Source organism: Anastrepha obliqua, chromosome 1 (assembly GCF_027943255.1).
Source record: "Anastrepha obliqua isolate idAnaObli1 chromosome 1, idAnaObli1_1.0, whole genome shotgun sequence".
Taxonomy (NCBI): Eukaryota; Metazoa; Arthropoda; class Insecta; order Diptera; family Tephritidae; genus Anastrepha; species Anastrepha obliqua.
In genome coordinates, this window is record NC_072892.1 from 161,060,364 (window position 1) to 161,075,020 (window position 14,657).

A 14,657-nucleotide genomic window follows, 5' to 3' on the forward strand; every position below is an offset into this window, starting at 1 on the left:
ACCATTTTGAAAGACCATTTGGGCCTACGAAAAGTCAAATCTCGTTTGGTACCGAAAACTCTCAATTTCTTGGAAAAATCTTGTCGCGTTGATGTGTGTAAAGCAATGCTTTCAGACTATCAGGACAAGCTCAAATGCATCATTACGGGAGATGAGACTTGGATTTATGCTTACGACCCTGAAACAACCGACCAATCAAGCGAATATCGTGCTAAAGGCAAGGCCAGACCGAAAAGAGCACGTCAAAGTCGTTCAAAAATAAAGATCATGATGACAGTTTTTTTTCCAATTTTCGTGGTGTGGTGCACGATGAATTCCTTCCACCTGGCCAAACTGTTAATAAGCAATATTATTTGAGCGTTATGCGTCGTTTACGTGAAGCAATTCGTCTAAAAAGACCAGAATTATTGGCCAACAACTCTTGGTTTTTACATCACGATAATGCACTGCCTCACACTGCACTCGTTCTTCGTGACCATTTCGCCAAAAATTCCACGCATATCGTTCCGCAACCACCGTATTCGCCTGATTTGGCTCCGTGTGACTTCTGGCTATTCCCAAAACTCAAGAGACCACTCCGGGGAACGCGTTTCGAGTCGATTGAGGAGATAAAAGCTGAATCGAAGAAGGTGCTGATGGCTATACCGGAAATGGACTATTTGGCATGTTTCGGGGATTGGAAAATCGTTGGCATAAGTGTATTTCATCGAGAGGGGATTATTTTGAAGGGGATGGGGGATGGAATTGATTTACAAGAATAACTAAAGATTTTTCATTTTACAAACAAATTCACCTTACTTTTTGCCCACAGTAGTACATCCATGAGTTAAAATAATTCCAAAAATTAACAGCCAGTACAAAGTAAATATCATAATTTCACTAAAATGTGCGCTGGTATACAAGTTTAAAGTTCGCTCCGGATTGAATTTAGCAATTCCTCACTTTTTTGTAAGAAACTTGCGAATGATAAAAATGCAACCGAAAGTTCAGTATTGAATCTAACTTCCATTACTTTCCAATTTTATAGTATTTCCAATTATTGCGAAATGAATCGACGTCAGTCGAACTACTCTGAAACCAGATTAGCACTTTAGCTTTCCCATTACTCACGCGGTAAATATTTTTGTAGCTCTGGAGGGGGTTTTTCGCGCAAGAAATCCCTCAATTAGCAAGCTAGCGGACGCGTCGGTTTCAGCCGGGCACTACCAACAATGTCTTAGTGCATTAGTACGCGTATGTAATATCTAAGTAATTGTCTGCCAATGCCATCAGTCTTGACTTTTTATTTGTATGACAGAATTTTTTGCTCTACTTTCGTTATGCGGAAGTCAAATGCAGGCATTCTTCGTGACATAAAAGCGCTCGTGCGCATATGCAATCATTGCTTCGCATATACACATAGAAAAATGTGTATGTAGGTATGTCAGTATAGCTGTTAACTTTTCTTATTGATGTTGAAGATATTGTTTGTTGGCATTTAGTAGATACAAACATAGAAAGGTTGGTAGTTATTACACTTTGCGTGGTCGTCCGCAATTATATTGCCCATTGCTTTTAGCAGAGCCATACGTATGTATGTGTGTATGTATGAATGCATGGATGCGTGTATGTATGTATGTAAGTGTTGGCATGAGCTGCATTAGACATGCGTATCTCTTCAAGGAATTTCAAGAATTTCATTAAGCCGTTGGGAATAAGCATTTCCGTAACGTTATGCCAGTTTATTTTCACTTCTTATGACTTCTGATCCGTGTGGATTTCTTTGTAGGTGTGTGGCAGTTTATAGCATAACTTTCTATTTTTCCCATCAAAATCTATTCCCCATTCCAATTTATGCCAAGTGCCATAAATATAATTTTTGACCTTTTTTAAAACCTCAAATCAATTTGTGCGTTGAAAAAGCATGCGAATCATACATACTTACATCCATACACTTGTGCTCACATAATTAAGTCTTCCGCACGATTTTCGATGACGCTTCCTTCGTCATTGCAGGACTATTCGTGGTAGACATTTTGGCAAAAGAAATGCGGCGATTTTATATAAGGCTATCCTAGCACGACGGTAAAGCAAGGCGTAAAGATATTACAGCAGAAGAAAAGCTTCGCTCGATCGGCCACTGGCAAGACCGATGGAACAGATTACCCAAGTGTACATGGAGGCATAAGTTAATACTCATCCTTACGACCTGGCAAGATAGCAGCCATGAAGGAACAAACTACCACCTAACGCAAAAATACCTAACGGCACATAGCGCCGTCTTGTTGAAAATAAACGTTGTCCAGATCAATACCATCAAATTCCGGCCATAAAAAATCGTTCACCATCTCTCGATAGCGCAATCCATTCACCGTAACTGTTGCTCCAGCTTCATTTCAATGACTCCGCCGGACTATAAACCGCACCAAACAGTCGCACGTTGCGGATAGAGAGGCTTTTCAACAATAACTCCTGGATTTTCTGAGTCCTAGATCCGACAATTTTGCTTGTTGACGAAGCCACCGAGGTGGAAATGGGCCTCATCACTCAAGATGATTTTTCGATGGGATTTCGGATCATTTTCATGCATTTAAACGACCCAATCAGGAAAGCCACGACGTTGTTGATGATCGGCCGGCTTGAGTTCTTGTATAAACTGGATTTGATAAGCCTTTAGACCCAAATATTTATGCAAAATACTGTGTAAGGACGTTTGTGGAATGCCTAATTCAAAAAAAGCGATGAGGAATGGCCAAACCTGGGCTTTCTTCCACACTTTCGGCTACAACAGCAATATTTTCGCCTGTTCTTGAGCGATGTGCGCGGGTTTTATTCTTCACATCATTAACTTCACCTAACAGCTCGAACTTTTTCACCAATTTGCGGTCCGACAAGGTGCTTCACGATGACCCAAAAATGTTCGAGTTCTACGAACCGTCCTTGCCGAATTTTCACCAATTTTATAGTGAATTTTAATAATTGCAATGCGTTGTTTAAGCGTGTATCGTTCCATTTTTATAAATGGCGTAGTTTCTTCTTGTCAAATGTCGCTTCAAAAGTGACATCTACTGAAAAAGCGGGCTATTCAAAATAACACCTATTATTGGAACACCCTTTGCATAGATTTGGACGTAATAATTCCCCAAATATCCCAATCTGCACGGAGAGGGAAGAAGATGCCGATCACGTTCAAAGCCTTTAAAACCTTGATCGGAGAAAATATTGTACATTTCATGCTGAAATCAGCTGATAACTAGAAGTTTGCGCGTATGTAACACCAAAAATAATTTCGTGCTTTAATTTTACACTGCTTCTCGATGGGGAAAACTACCGCTCGAGCGAAGCAATGACTCGAAAAGTGTTATTGGGACTCCGCTCCATCAGAAACAATAATAAAACGATGGTTTGCTGACTTCAAACGTGGGCGTAGAGCCACCTATGATGCACAACGCAGTGGACGTCCAAATTAGGCGGAGACGGTAACATCAGAAAACATCAAAAAAATCCACAAAATAGTTTTGCATAATCGAAAAGTGAAGTAGCGATAGTTAGCTGACATCGTAAAGATATCAAAACAATATCTTGACTTAATATTGCATGAGCATTTGACTATCAGAAAGCTCTGTTCAAATTGGATGCCGCGTTTGCTCACTGTTTTGTTTCATCAAGACAACGCACCGTATCACAAGGCAATCAAAACAGCGGCAAAACTACATGAATTGAACTTCGAATTGCTCCCTCATCCATCGTCTTCGCCAGATTTGGCTTTCAGTGTCTACTACCTAAAAAATGCTCGCCGGTAAATATGTAATTTCGCTCGAATGAAGAGGTTATCGCTGAAACTGAGGCCTATTTTGAGACAAAAGATAAATCGATTTATAAAAATGGTAGTGAAATGTTAAAGCGTCACTGGAATGATTGCGTTGTCCTTGATAGAAATTACGTTGATGAATAAAGCTAATTTTGGACAAAAACATGACGTATTTCTTTGTTAAGTCCGGGAAATTTCAACCTATGTGTTAAATGTGTTTGGCCGAGGTCCTCTTCAAATTTGTGGTGTCAAGGTGTCGCACAGTGCGGCCGATTCCCGAAAAGCTGGCCAAAACTCAAAAAATTAAGTAATTGATTCAAAATTTCTTACTCGGGGGTTGTCGGGGTCGCTGATTACGAATTTGATCTTAAAATTTTGAAAATCCACCCCCTTCCACCCCTATTGGCCACCCCCTCACGTGAAATAGGGTATATTCAAGAACATAATCAAGATGCAAGTAAATGTATATGTTTTCGGGGTAGCAAGGTAGCAAGTGGTAGCAGCTGAATCTTGTTTTATTCAGTAACCATTACTTTTTTGATCAACCTTTAATAGGTTTCAAAGCAGCATATGACGGCGTTGTATTACTATACAGTTTGAAAACTCAAATTTTATAAAAAAAATTGCAAAAATGTATCTACGTATTGCTGCAGCTAAAAATTTTGTGTCGAGGTATTGATATGTACTAAAGATTTCTCGTATTTTACTAACCTTCCTAAGATGATTCCATTTGGTTTTGTTCAATTTACTCCATTACAGAATCTTTCAAATGTGTACAACTTTCACTATTCATCGACAGTAATACGATGCTCAAACGAAGGCCACGTTGCGACTGAAAATACAGAGGATACTTAGGGTACAGAACGTTGCTATGAACGGTTTTCACTACTCAAGGCATTACTGTAGCCAACCCCAAGACAAAAAAACTCTATCTAGAAACTTTTTTTTTCGACTTTTGGCCAGCTTTTTGGGAATCGGCCGCACTGTGTGTCGCCTTAAAGTTCTTCCACAAATAGAGGGGCTTTATGCTGCCTCCGATCGACAGATCGGTTTTATGAGGAGCTCGTGCATGGCAGAAATAATCTCGGGTGTTTGCCATTATCCTTTTCTATCATATGGTTCTTCATTCTCACAGTGGGATTCGTACCGGAGTGATAACGAACGGTAGTCCCGCATAAATTGCAACGTAGAATAGTCAATTCTGAATGCCAAAACATTACTTGTGTGCCAGAATTGTTCGGAAAAATACATACAAATACAAATACATGTTGCGGAAGCAGTGATCCACCCAGAACTGTCATGCTAAGAAAGACGAAGAAGGAGAAGTTTGGAAAAATACGGGAAATTAATTGTGTGAGCAACATTTTCAGAACGAGGCTACTACGCTCTCAGTTAAAGGGGTAGAAAGCAAGCCAGAAATCAATTGCTACTCAGATGCTCTTGCATGAACCATTCCTGCAGACACTTACTGGAGGCAGGGTTACCTAACAGGTGCGCGAGGTGCGTCATATCTCCGACTTAATTGACGAGATACAGGACTTAACACAACACGCACTGGACCTACCAGTTTACAAGTAGGCTATAAACAGCATTCATCGCGTGTTCTTACGACATTTTTAAATTCTCGTCACTCGAATGCCATCATTGAAGTCTAACGACCACCCAGCGCAGACAAAGAGCTTTAGGATATTGTAGCAGATTAAACTCCTACCCTTGGAGGATGGTGAGGGTCGCCTTCATCCCAAAGGTTGGAAAAGATGACTACACCAGCTCCAAAAGCTTTAGACTCATCAGCATGACTTCTTTCTTGCTGAAAAGTTTCGAACGACTGATGGAATTGCGCATACGAGAGAAGTCGCTAAGGGCTCTCTGTCTTCATTTCAGCATGCCTATCAGAGGGGAAAATCCTGCGAGTCGGACACTTTTGACAGTATGTACAGCTCTGCTAGTAGACACGACGTAGACCGGGTGCTAGTGAATTGGACTCGTACGATGCTGGCCCAAAGAATCGTCTCGGTGCGAGCAGAGGAAGATCTGCTGGTGTCATCCGGATTTAATAGAGGTTGCCCTCAAGGCGGTGGTTCTCTCTCCATTGCTCTGGTGCATGGTATGGTGATCGATCCTCTGCTCGCCACCTTAAACGATTGGGGAGTCTACGCACAAGGGCGACCACCTTGGCTCCTTGGCACCACAAGATTTACTCAATACGAGATCTACGAGTACAGCTGCTACAACAACAACGAGTTACTCTCTACAATCACCATGCGAGGCTCTCACTTATTGTCTTTAAAATTCTTTAACACTGCAAGCATCGAATTGACGGCTCATCCATCATAAAGTCTTAATTTGGGGCCCAACGATTTTTCGTATTCTCGCGAATCAAAAATAAAATGCCTGTGTTTTTCAATGCTGGAAAGACGGTTGATGCGATTAACTCACATGCTGTGGAGTTACCTCAATTGGTGAGGAAAAAGTGGGTTCATCTTCATGGACAATATTTTGCAAAATAAAAATTAAAACTATTATTGGTGTCGCGGCAATTCTCTGTGAAAACCGAGTTATTTTAATGGAGAATCAAGGTTGCACCCTCAGTGACTCAATTTTTTGTATTTTCAAGAGGGAAAAGGTTGTACTTATTGCGGGATTCCTTCAGCCCCGGTGTTTCTAAGCAGCAATACAACGTTTCAGAAGGCACGCGGATGTAAGCGATCACCCCATATTTATCACATATATTGAACAGTGTTATTTTTGGGTCTTTTTGATTGTAAACTAGTGAAAAAGCTTTTCTTAGATAATCTCATCAAGAGGTGAAGTGGAAAATTGAAAATATAAACGAATGAAATTCAAGGACATTTGTGTTTACTATAAAGAGAAATTCTGCTGAAGTGTTACATAACGGACAAATGATAGATACTCATTACAATAAATGTAAGAAATTTAACTTAATTTTACAATACGTAAGAGCCCGATTGCTGACACAGCTGTTGTCATATATATACCCATATACATATATACATGTGTATGTATGTATGTGTATCTGCTCAGTTATAATAAACTTAGTCAATTTGCATAATAAATACACCCTCACGTACCATACATATACAGGGTGGCGCAAAAAATGTTTCTTTTCTAGTTCACTCCGCTCGACAGCATAGGGCCTCGATCAGACTCTTCCATAGTACACTGCTCTGAGCTCAGGTTTTCGCGCCATCCCATGTGATGTTGGCATCTGCTAACTCGCGCAACATCGAAACTTTTCAGGTATTCTTTGACCGGTCGCAATGTCCGCTGCGTTGCGCGTGCCAATTCATTGCCATTCTCGTGATGCTATCTGGTGGTTTTCTAAGGTCCATCACCACTTTCTGCGTTTGATTTGCCATGGGATGGGTTTTTCATTCGTTGATCTCCACAGCGCGTCTTTGCTAATGGTGTTCGGCCAGAATATTCTACAGATGACACGGAGGAGATGAAATATTGACATTACACAGAGTGATGGCGTTAGAGACTAGCCATGTTTCACTTGTGGTTGTTGTTGTAGCAGTAACTTTGCCCTGTCAGTGCAGCGTAATCACCGGTCGTCTTCGTCTAGCTTATCTAACGGTAGGCCGAGGAAAGTAGCTGTTTCTACGGGTTGGGTCCAGAGGGAGAGGGGTGTTTGATGAGTGGGTTTGATGGGGTATATGAAAAGGTGGTTAGTGTCGTGCGGGGTGTCTTCACATGAATGACATATATTTAGTATGTCGGGGTCGATTCTAGATAAGTAGGAGTTTAACCTGCTACAGTATCCAGAACGTAATTGTGCCAAGGTTACGCGGGATTCTCGGGGAAGTTGGAGCTCTTCGTCTGCGATTGGTGGTGGTTGGACTCCGATAACGGCATTCGCGGGTCGGGAGCTTAAGAAGGTGGTGAGAGTCTCTCGATGCATGCCGTTTATGGCCTATCTGTACACTGTCCGATCCAGTAGCTGTCTGTCTGTTTTGTCTAGGATCTCGTCCGCGTAGTTGAGGAAATGCCTCCTGATGTGCCTGGGAGGTGCCTCAGGCTCGAGCAGGTGCCTGCACGTATGAGGCCTGCGGTAACACCCTAGTAGAAACTGCTTACTGAGCAATTTGTTATGCTCCTTAACAGGCGGCATAAGGGCCTCACCGTGTAGGTGTTGTATTGGTGACATCATAAGGCAACCTGTCGTAGTTCAAAACCGGTCAGCCTATTGATTTAAAGTCGACAGCAACATTTCCTTGTATTTGCCCCAAGTGCTGCCGGCAAGCGACTTGAGAACCTTGTCGCGATTCTGTACTTTAGTTGCAATAGCGGTTGTATGCGCTGAGAAGGAGAGCAAGCTATCAAAAGTAACTCCCAATATTTTGGGGTTGTTAACGGCCGGAATTTGTGTGCCATCGACTTTCACCTTGAGTTGTAGCTTGACCTCCTTTGTCCAGGTGGTGAAAAGGGTCGCCGTGGATTTAATGGGGGAGAGTTGTAAGTTCCTCGCAGTGAAGAAGCGAGAAAGGCTGGCGAGGTACGCGTTTACCTTCGAGCATAAGCCATCAATGTCATTGCCCGACGCCATTATCGTGCAGTCGTCGATGTATGAGACCACTGAGACTTCCTGTGGTGGCTGGGGGAGTTTCGAAATATAGAAATTGAAAGGGTGAAAGGACACCACCCTGCGGTACTCCTTGCTTTATTTTCCACTGTTTCCATATTTCACTTCAACAATACTGACTTTACACGTCAGCTGAATATTCGGAGTTTAGAGTGAATGATATTTGCGAACTCGTTCACACTGTATGCATTCGCCCGAACGTCGCCCTTGCTTTGTTTAGCCTACAGTTCTCATCTTCATCAGCTCCGCCGTCTGTTGTGATGAAGCAGCCGAGGTAGCAGAAGCTTTCGACAAATCCCACCGGGCACCCGTCTACCTTTATATGCCTATCTTTATTGTGGTTGACTCGCATACCTTCGAGTTCGACAGTGCGTGCCAGCGTGACGAGTCCGTCCGCGTTTACTTGCATGCCAGTGAGTTTGTGATAGTTAAATTCAATGGCTTTTAACTCTTCTTCATCATGGCAGCTTCTGCAAAGATGATTGTGCTGGACCGCTAATCATTTTGGACTTGAATTAAAATAGAAAGCGTCAATTCGAATTTAAAAAGCGACAATTCGATAATAGAAGTGTGTAGAATAGCCAAATATTCTTTAGAAAGCAACAAATACACTTTAAAATGTATGAAATGTTCTTTAGAAAGTGTTAAATGTACTTCAGAAAGTGTAAACTGTTCTTTAGAAAGCAAGAAATATACTTTAGAATATTCTAATGTATTTCAGAAGGCACAAATGTTCTTCAGAAAGTGTCAAATGTTCTTTAGAAAGCAATAAATGTAGTTTGGAATACTCAAATGTATTCAGAAGGTATCAAATGTACTTTAGATAACATCAAAGGTTCTTTAGAAAGTAACAAATGTACTTTAGAAAATATCAAATGGGAGCAGATTACATCGGCGAAGTCCAGGTCTTCAAGATTTCTAGTAAAAATCCATATGATGCCTCTTTTGTGTAGGTTCAGTTGACTCATAACGTCGTCAAAGACGATGGCGAAGAGAAGTAGCGACAGGGAACAACCTTGTAATATTAGTATTGTGAAGCACTGCTAGTTCGGAGTTCACATAAAGCGCTCTGATGAGGTAGATTATCTTAGCGGGAACTCCCGCAATATGAATCGACTATTTTTTTTTTTTTGATTAATTTTTTTACTAAATAAAAAATAATAATTTTTGGTGATGGAAATTTCTCTCGCACTCCGTTGCTTGTCATAAATTGTTCCATAAATGGAGGGACCTACAGTTTCAAGCCAACTCCGAACGGCAGATATTTTTATGAGGAGTTTTTTCCTGGCAGAAATGCACTCGGAGGTTTGCCATTGCCTGCCGCGGGCCGACCGCTATTAAAAACAACTTTTTTATTATATAATTTTGCTGTTTCATGCATGGCGATTCGAACCTCCGCATTACCGAATGGTACCCACGCACCAAGTTATTTGGCTAAGGCGCCACCTTGTATCTACATACATATGTGCTGTTACACAAATTTGTATATTATTTAAATAGCAATGCGCTGTACTCACCATCGAAAAGAGGCCGGAAATGATCCATACAATCAGCGACAAATTGACGCTGCCCGTGTACATGAGTACACCCGTGGGCGAGACGAAGATACCGGAACCAATGATGGAACCGACGATCACAGTGCATCCATTGATCAAACTCATTTTCGCCTTCAATGTCACCTCACCGCCAGCAGCATCACCACCACCGCCGCCCTCATTTTCCGCCGTCACCTTAGCTGACCCATCGCCATGGCCATTAACTACCGAACTTTTTCGTGAAGAATTTTTTCGATTAAGTGATTCAGTCTCCATGTTTGTGAGTAATTTTTATTAATAATCCTTTTGACTAGCAAGTCGATAGTTGGTCTGGGCTAAACGAAATATTTGCCGTTGTTGCGGTGCGATGCCGTTGTTATTTATGTAGGTGATCAATTGGCGATTAAATACCGATTCTGGTGCTACACACATACGTATGCATGCAGGTGTGTATGAGGGCGTGTGCGTGTCTATCGCTGTTTGTGTGCAAATCTGTAAATAGAAGAATAGAAAAAAGTTGTGTAAATAAATTCCGTACGCATTTGTTTGTGTGTGTGTGATTGTGTTATAAAAATTCGTTTGTTTACATTTGCACCTCGCTAATTGAGAGATTTTACCTTGGCCGCGGAAAGAACGTGTGAAATATGCACACACACACACAGACACCCATGCATGTTATGTACTTCGACATTAGCACATTCAATTTAATGGTCTTAATTTTTGTAGCTCTTAATTTTCGAAATTTCTCATGGCGCTGGAATCGCAAATCAAAAGTGCGGATATTATTTTCTGCTCCCGTCGGGTATCGCACGAAATTTCTACCCCTTGAAAATGGTCAGAAATGGTTTGTTGTGTTTAGTAGGTGCCGCAGCAGGCCATCTGCGTTGCTACGGCAATTATTTTCACAGCAACGACGCATGCGCTTGTATGTATGTATGTATGCAAATTTGCTGATACATATTTACGCGCGCATACAAATTTTAGTATCAGATTATCAGTTCACTTTGCGTAATTGAATGTGCATTCAAACATATCCACACACTTGCATGGTTATACGTGCATACATACACACATACACATGTATATGTATATACAGATTTACATGCATGTTTTGCTTGCGGCTGTTTGTGCGCGCGACATTGACATTGACAAATTATGCTATCAGGAGATTGTATGGCTTCTTCAATTTATGTAAATAATTATTTAAATATTTTTGTATTATGCTTCAGTACATTTACATATATTTATTTTCATACTGACCTACTTTATTGACTTTTTGTAATCGATCATGAAATTTGATTTTGAAAATTAAAATGTTTTCACTTAATTGCCTGATAACATTTATGTTTCTTTATAATAACGTAGTATCTTTTGAAGAAAAAACATGAAAATGTTATTAGGCATTTTTTGATAGCTAGCGGAAGCGAGGTTGGTACTGCAGCGCAGTCACAAGTCTCGAAGTAGATAGATGCTCAATGGCTTTTGATTCTTCTTCATAATGGCAGCTTCTATAAAATTCACCTTGGGGCCCCCTAATCATGCTGCAACCCATTCAATAAGAAAATGCCTTCCAAGCAGTCCTATACCTATGAATAGAACTCTCATATTTAGAGTGGGATTTCTAGCGATTAACTCCATTGCATTTTACAGTGCTGTCGAACATATCAATTTGAGTTTAGAAATCGTCAATACGTCAGCAAGTGCAACTTAGAATATTCAAATGTATTTCAGAAAGCATCAAATATACTTCAGAAACTGTCAAAATTTCTTTAGAAAACATCAAATGTTCTTTAGAAAACATCAAATATACTTCAGAAAGTGTCAAATGTTCTTTAGAAAGCATAAACGTACTTTAGAATATTCAAATGTATTTCAGAAAGCATCAAATGTATTTCGGAAAGTGTCGAATGTACTTTGGAAAACATCATCTGTTATTTAGAAAGTGTCAACTCTACTTCAGAAAGCGTGAAATGTTCTTTAGAAATCAACAAATGGACTAAAGAATGTTAAAATGAATTTTAGAAAGCATCAAATGTACTTCAGAAACTGTCAAATTTTCTTTAGAAACATTACATGTTCTTTACAAAACATCAAATATACTTCAGAAAGTGTCAAATGTTCTTTAGAGAGCATAAACGAGCTTTAGAATATTCAAATGTATTTCAGAAGGCATTAAATGCACTTCAGAAAGTGTCGGATGTGCTTTAGAAAACATCCAATGCTCTTTAGAAAGCAACGAATGTACTTTAGAATATGCAAATGTATTTCACAAAGCATCAAATGTACTTCAGAAAGTGTCGGATTTGCTTTAGAAAACATCCAATGTTCTTTAGGAAGTGTCAAATTTTCTTTAGAAAGCAACAAATCTACTTTAGAAAACATCAAAAGTTCAAATGTAGTTCAGAAAGTGTCAAATGTTCTTTAGAAAGCAACGAATGTTCTATAGAATATTCAAATGTATTTCAGAAAGCATCAAATGTACTTCAGAAAGTAGCGGATGTGCTTTAGAAATCATCAAACGTACAATGGCAAATGGTGGACATCGGTGAGCCAATAGAGATCAAAAGAAGACTAATCATGGCGGCCACAAACTTAATTCTCCTGTACGGCAGCGAAGTATTGGGAATTGTGCTAAATTGCAATTCCCAGCGCAAAGCAATGGAGGCTGTGCAACGAACTGCAGCACTCAGAGTTGCCTCATCCTACCGCACTGTTTCTAGCGTCGCAGTCTTTGTGATGAGCGGAAAGATACCTGTCGACCTCATAGCTCGGGAAAGAACGGATGCGTGGGAGTCCAAGAAGAGACACATCATCACTAGTGTCACAGAACGGAGATGCAAAACCATGCTGAGGTGGCAAAGTCGATTAGACAATGAACCGAGCGGCAGATGGACGGTGAAACTTATTCCATCAATAGTCAAATGCGTCCATAGGAACTTCGGAGAAATGAATTACTTCTTAACTCAGTTCCTCTCGGGCCACGGATACTTCCGAAGATACCTATACCGCATGGGGAAGGTAAGCAATCCCAAGTGTATATACTGCGAAGCGCAGGGCGATGACTCTGAAAGAGATGCTCTGAGGAAGCAGATTGGCGACATAGCGCCGAGCAGCATAATCAGCAAAGATAGACCTCGACGCAGTGCAACAAAACGAAGTCGCACAGATAGAGACACAAGAAGACTAGCCTATATCATGAAAGTTGGCTACAAATATGGTAGACCGAGACGTGAGTGAATAGAATTGGTCTTTAATGGATACCGTTCTGGGGCCTCCTGAAGTAATGCAGAAAGTAGTCTCGGGATGGGTGTCTCCCCAGAAGGAAAGGAGGGATTGTTTTAGTAGCCACGCCCCTCGACGCAGTTGAAGACGGTCGATGAAAGTGCGAAGGCATTTTGAACCCTACCCCACTCACCGTACAGTGATAGATAAGTTGCATCCTCAACAATAGTCTCATATTCATTACGAATGGTAAGGAAATCGATTTAAATGCTCTTTGAGCTCAGGAGGATGAACATTCGGTTTTTTAGTAAAAAGCCATGTGAGTCTATCATTTTCACAAGAGGCGCTTATTAGCTACCCACGTCGTATGGTTCTTAGCATTTATTTCCATAGTGATCATTTGTAGAGCTATGGTCCCATACATACAAAAATGAATAAAATATATCAAAAGGATTTGTTACCATCTGCTAAGCAATGGTGGGTATATCAAGAAAAATGCAAGCTGGATCCTTCAAGAGGAAAACGATCCGAAACATCGGAGTCGAGCGTGTAGCGAGTGGAAGGCGCAAAACGGAGTTGTTACTTTGGATTGGCCATCTCAGTCACCGGATGCAAATCTCATAGAAAATGTGTGGGTTCTGATGAAAATGCAGCTTCGCAGACGCAAGCCATGTAAATTAGATCAACTTTCTCTTATGTAATAGACTTATGTAATAGACTGTAGACTGCTTTTGTTTGAATAGCCAAAACACCCGCTTGATATACTTGTAGGTACATAAATACAATGTGGCGCAAAAATAATCACTCTACCTGAAGATTTATAATTTTTGCAAATGACGTCATACGTCAATCGTGTTTGAGCCTTATGAGCTAGACAGTTGCAGTAAACAAACAGACAACAATGAAGTGCTCAAAGGTCATCAAACAATAAAGGTCAATATAGAGATTTCCATGGCTCAAAATCATTTTGTATTTTTAGTATGTTTTTAGTTACTCAAAAAAAAATTGGGTAATTAAAATTGAGCCACCTGGTATGTATGTACTTGCGAATGCAATGATCGCCATGTAAAAAGAAATCTGTACTGTACTGGTCCCATCGGAATTAGTAAATTTTTCGTATTTTAAGACTTTCGGAAACATTTTTCGTAAAATATTAAGACTTACATTTGCTAAGCCGATTTGAAATTACCACCAAAATTCGGGGTTTAAAAAAAACATAGGTCTGAAAAATTTATTAAAAAAAAAAAATCACCTCCGAAAAAATCAATTTATAGAAGAGTTTAAGCTTAAAAGATCTGCATTAAAAAATGTTCAAAATGGTATGAACTGAAAGGAAATAACGAGATTTTTATAGGTATTCCCATCATGATCATCGAAGATCTTCAACGATTCTTCAACTCATTTCGAAAACAAAAACAAATGTTCAAAAGTAACAGAACCAAAATTACTTTATTATAATATTAATAATATAATCATAATGGGTGATTTTTTAGCTATTATCTTT

At 40.2% G+C, this 14,657-nt stretch overlaps 1 protein-coding gene across 3 annotated transcripts in view; it reads right to left on the reverse strand.

The window, feature by feature from the left end:
- LOC129239246 (Y+L amino acid transporter 2) overlaps window positions 1-14,657 on the reverse strand; it is a 118,329-nt gene that overhangs the window by 38,312 nt on the left and 65,360 nt on the right. For all 3 annotated transcript variants that reach the window (XM_054874623.1, XM_054874611.1, XM_054874619.1), the window contains exon 2: window positions 9,914-10,423. In XM_054874623.1, the coding sequence (XP_054730598.1) occupies window positions 9,914-10,207 (294 nt within the window). In that variant the 5' untranslated portion in view covers window positions 10,208-10,423. The remainder of the gene's footprint in view (window positions 1-9,913; window positions 10,424-14,657) is intronic.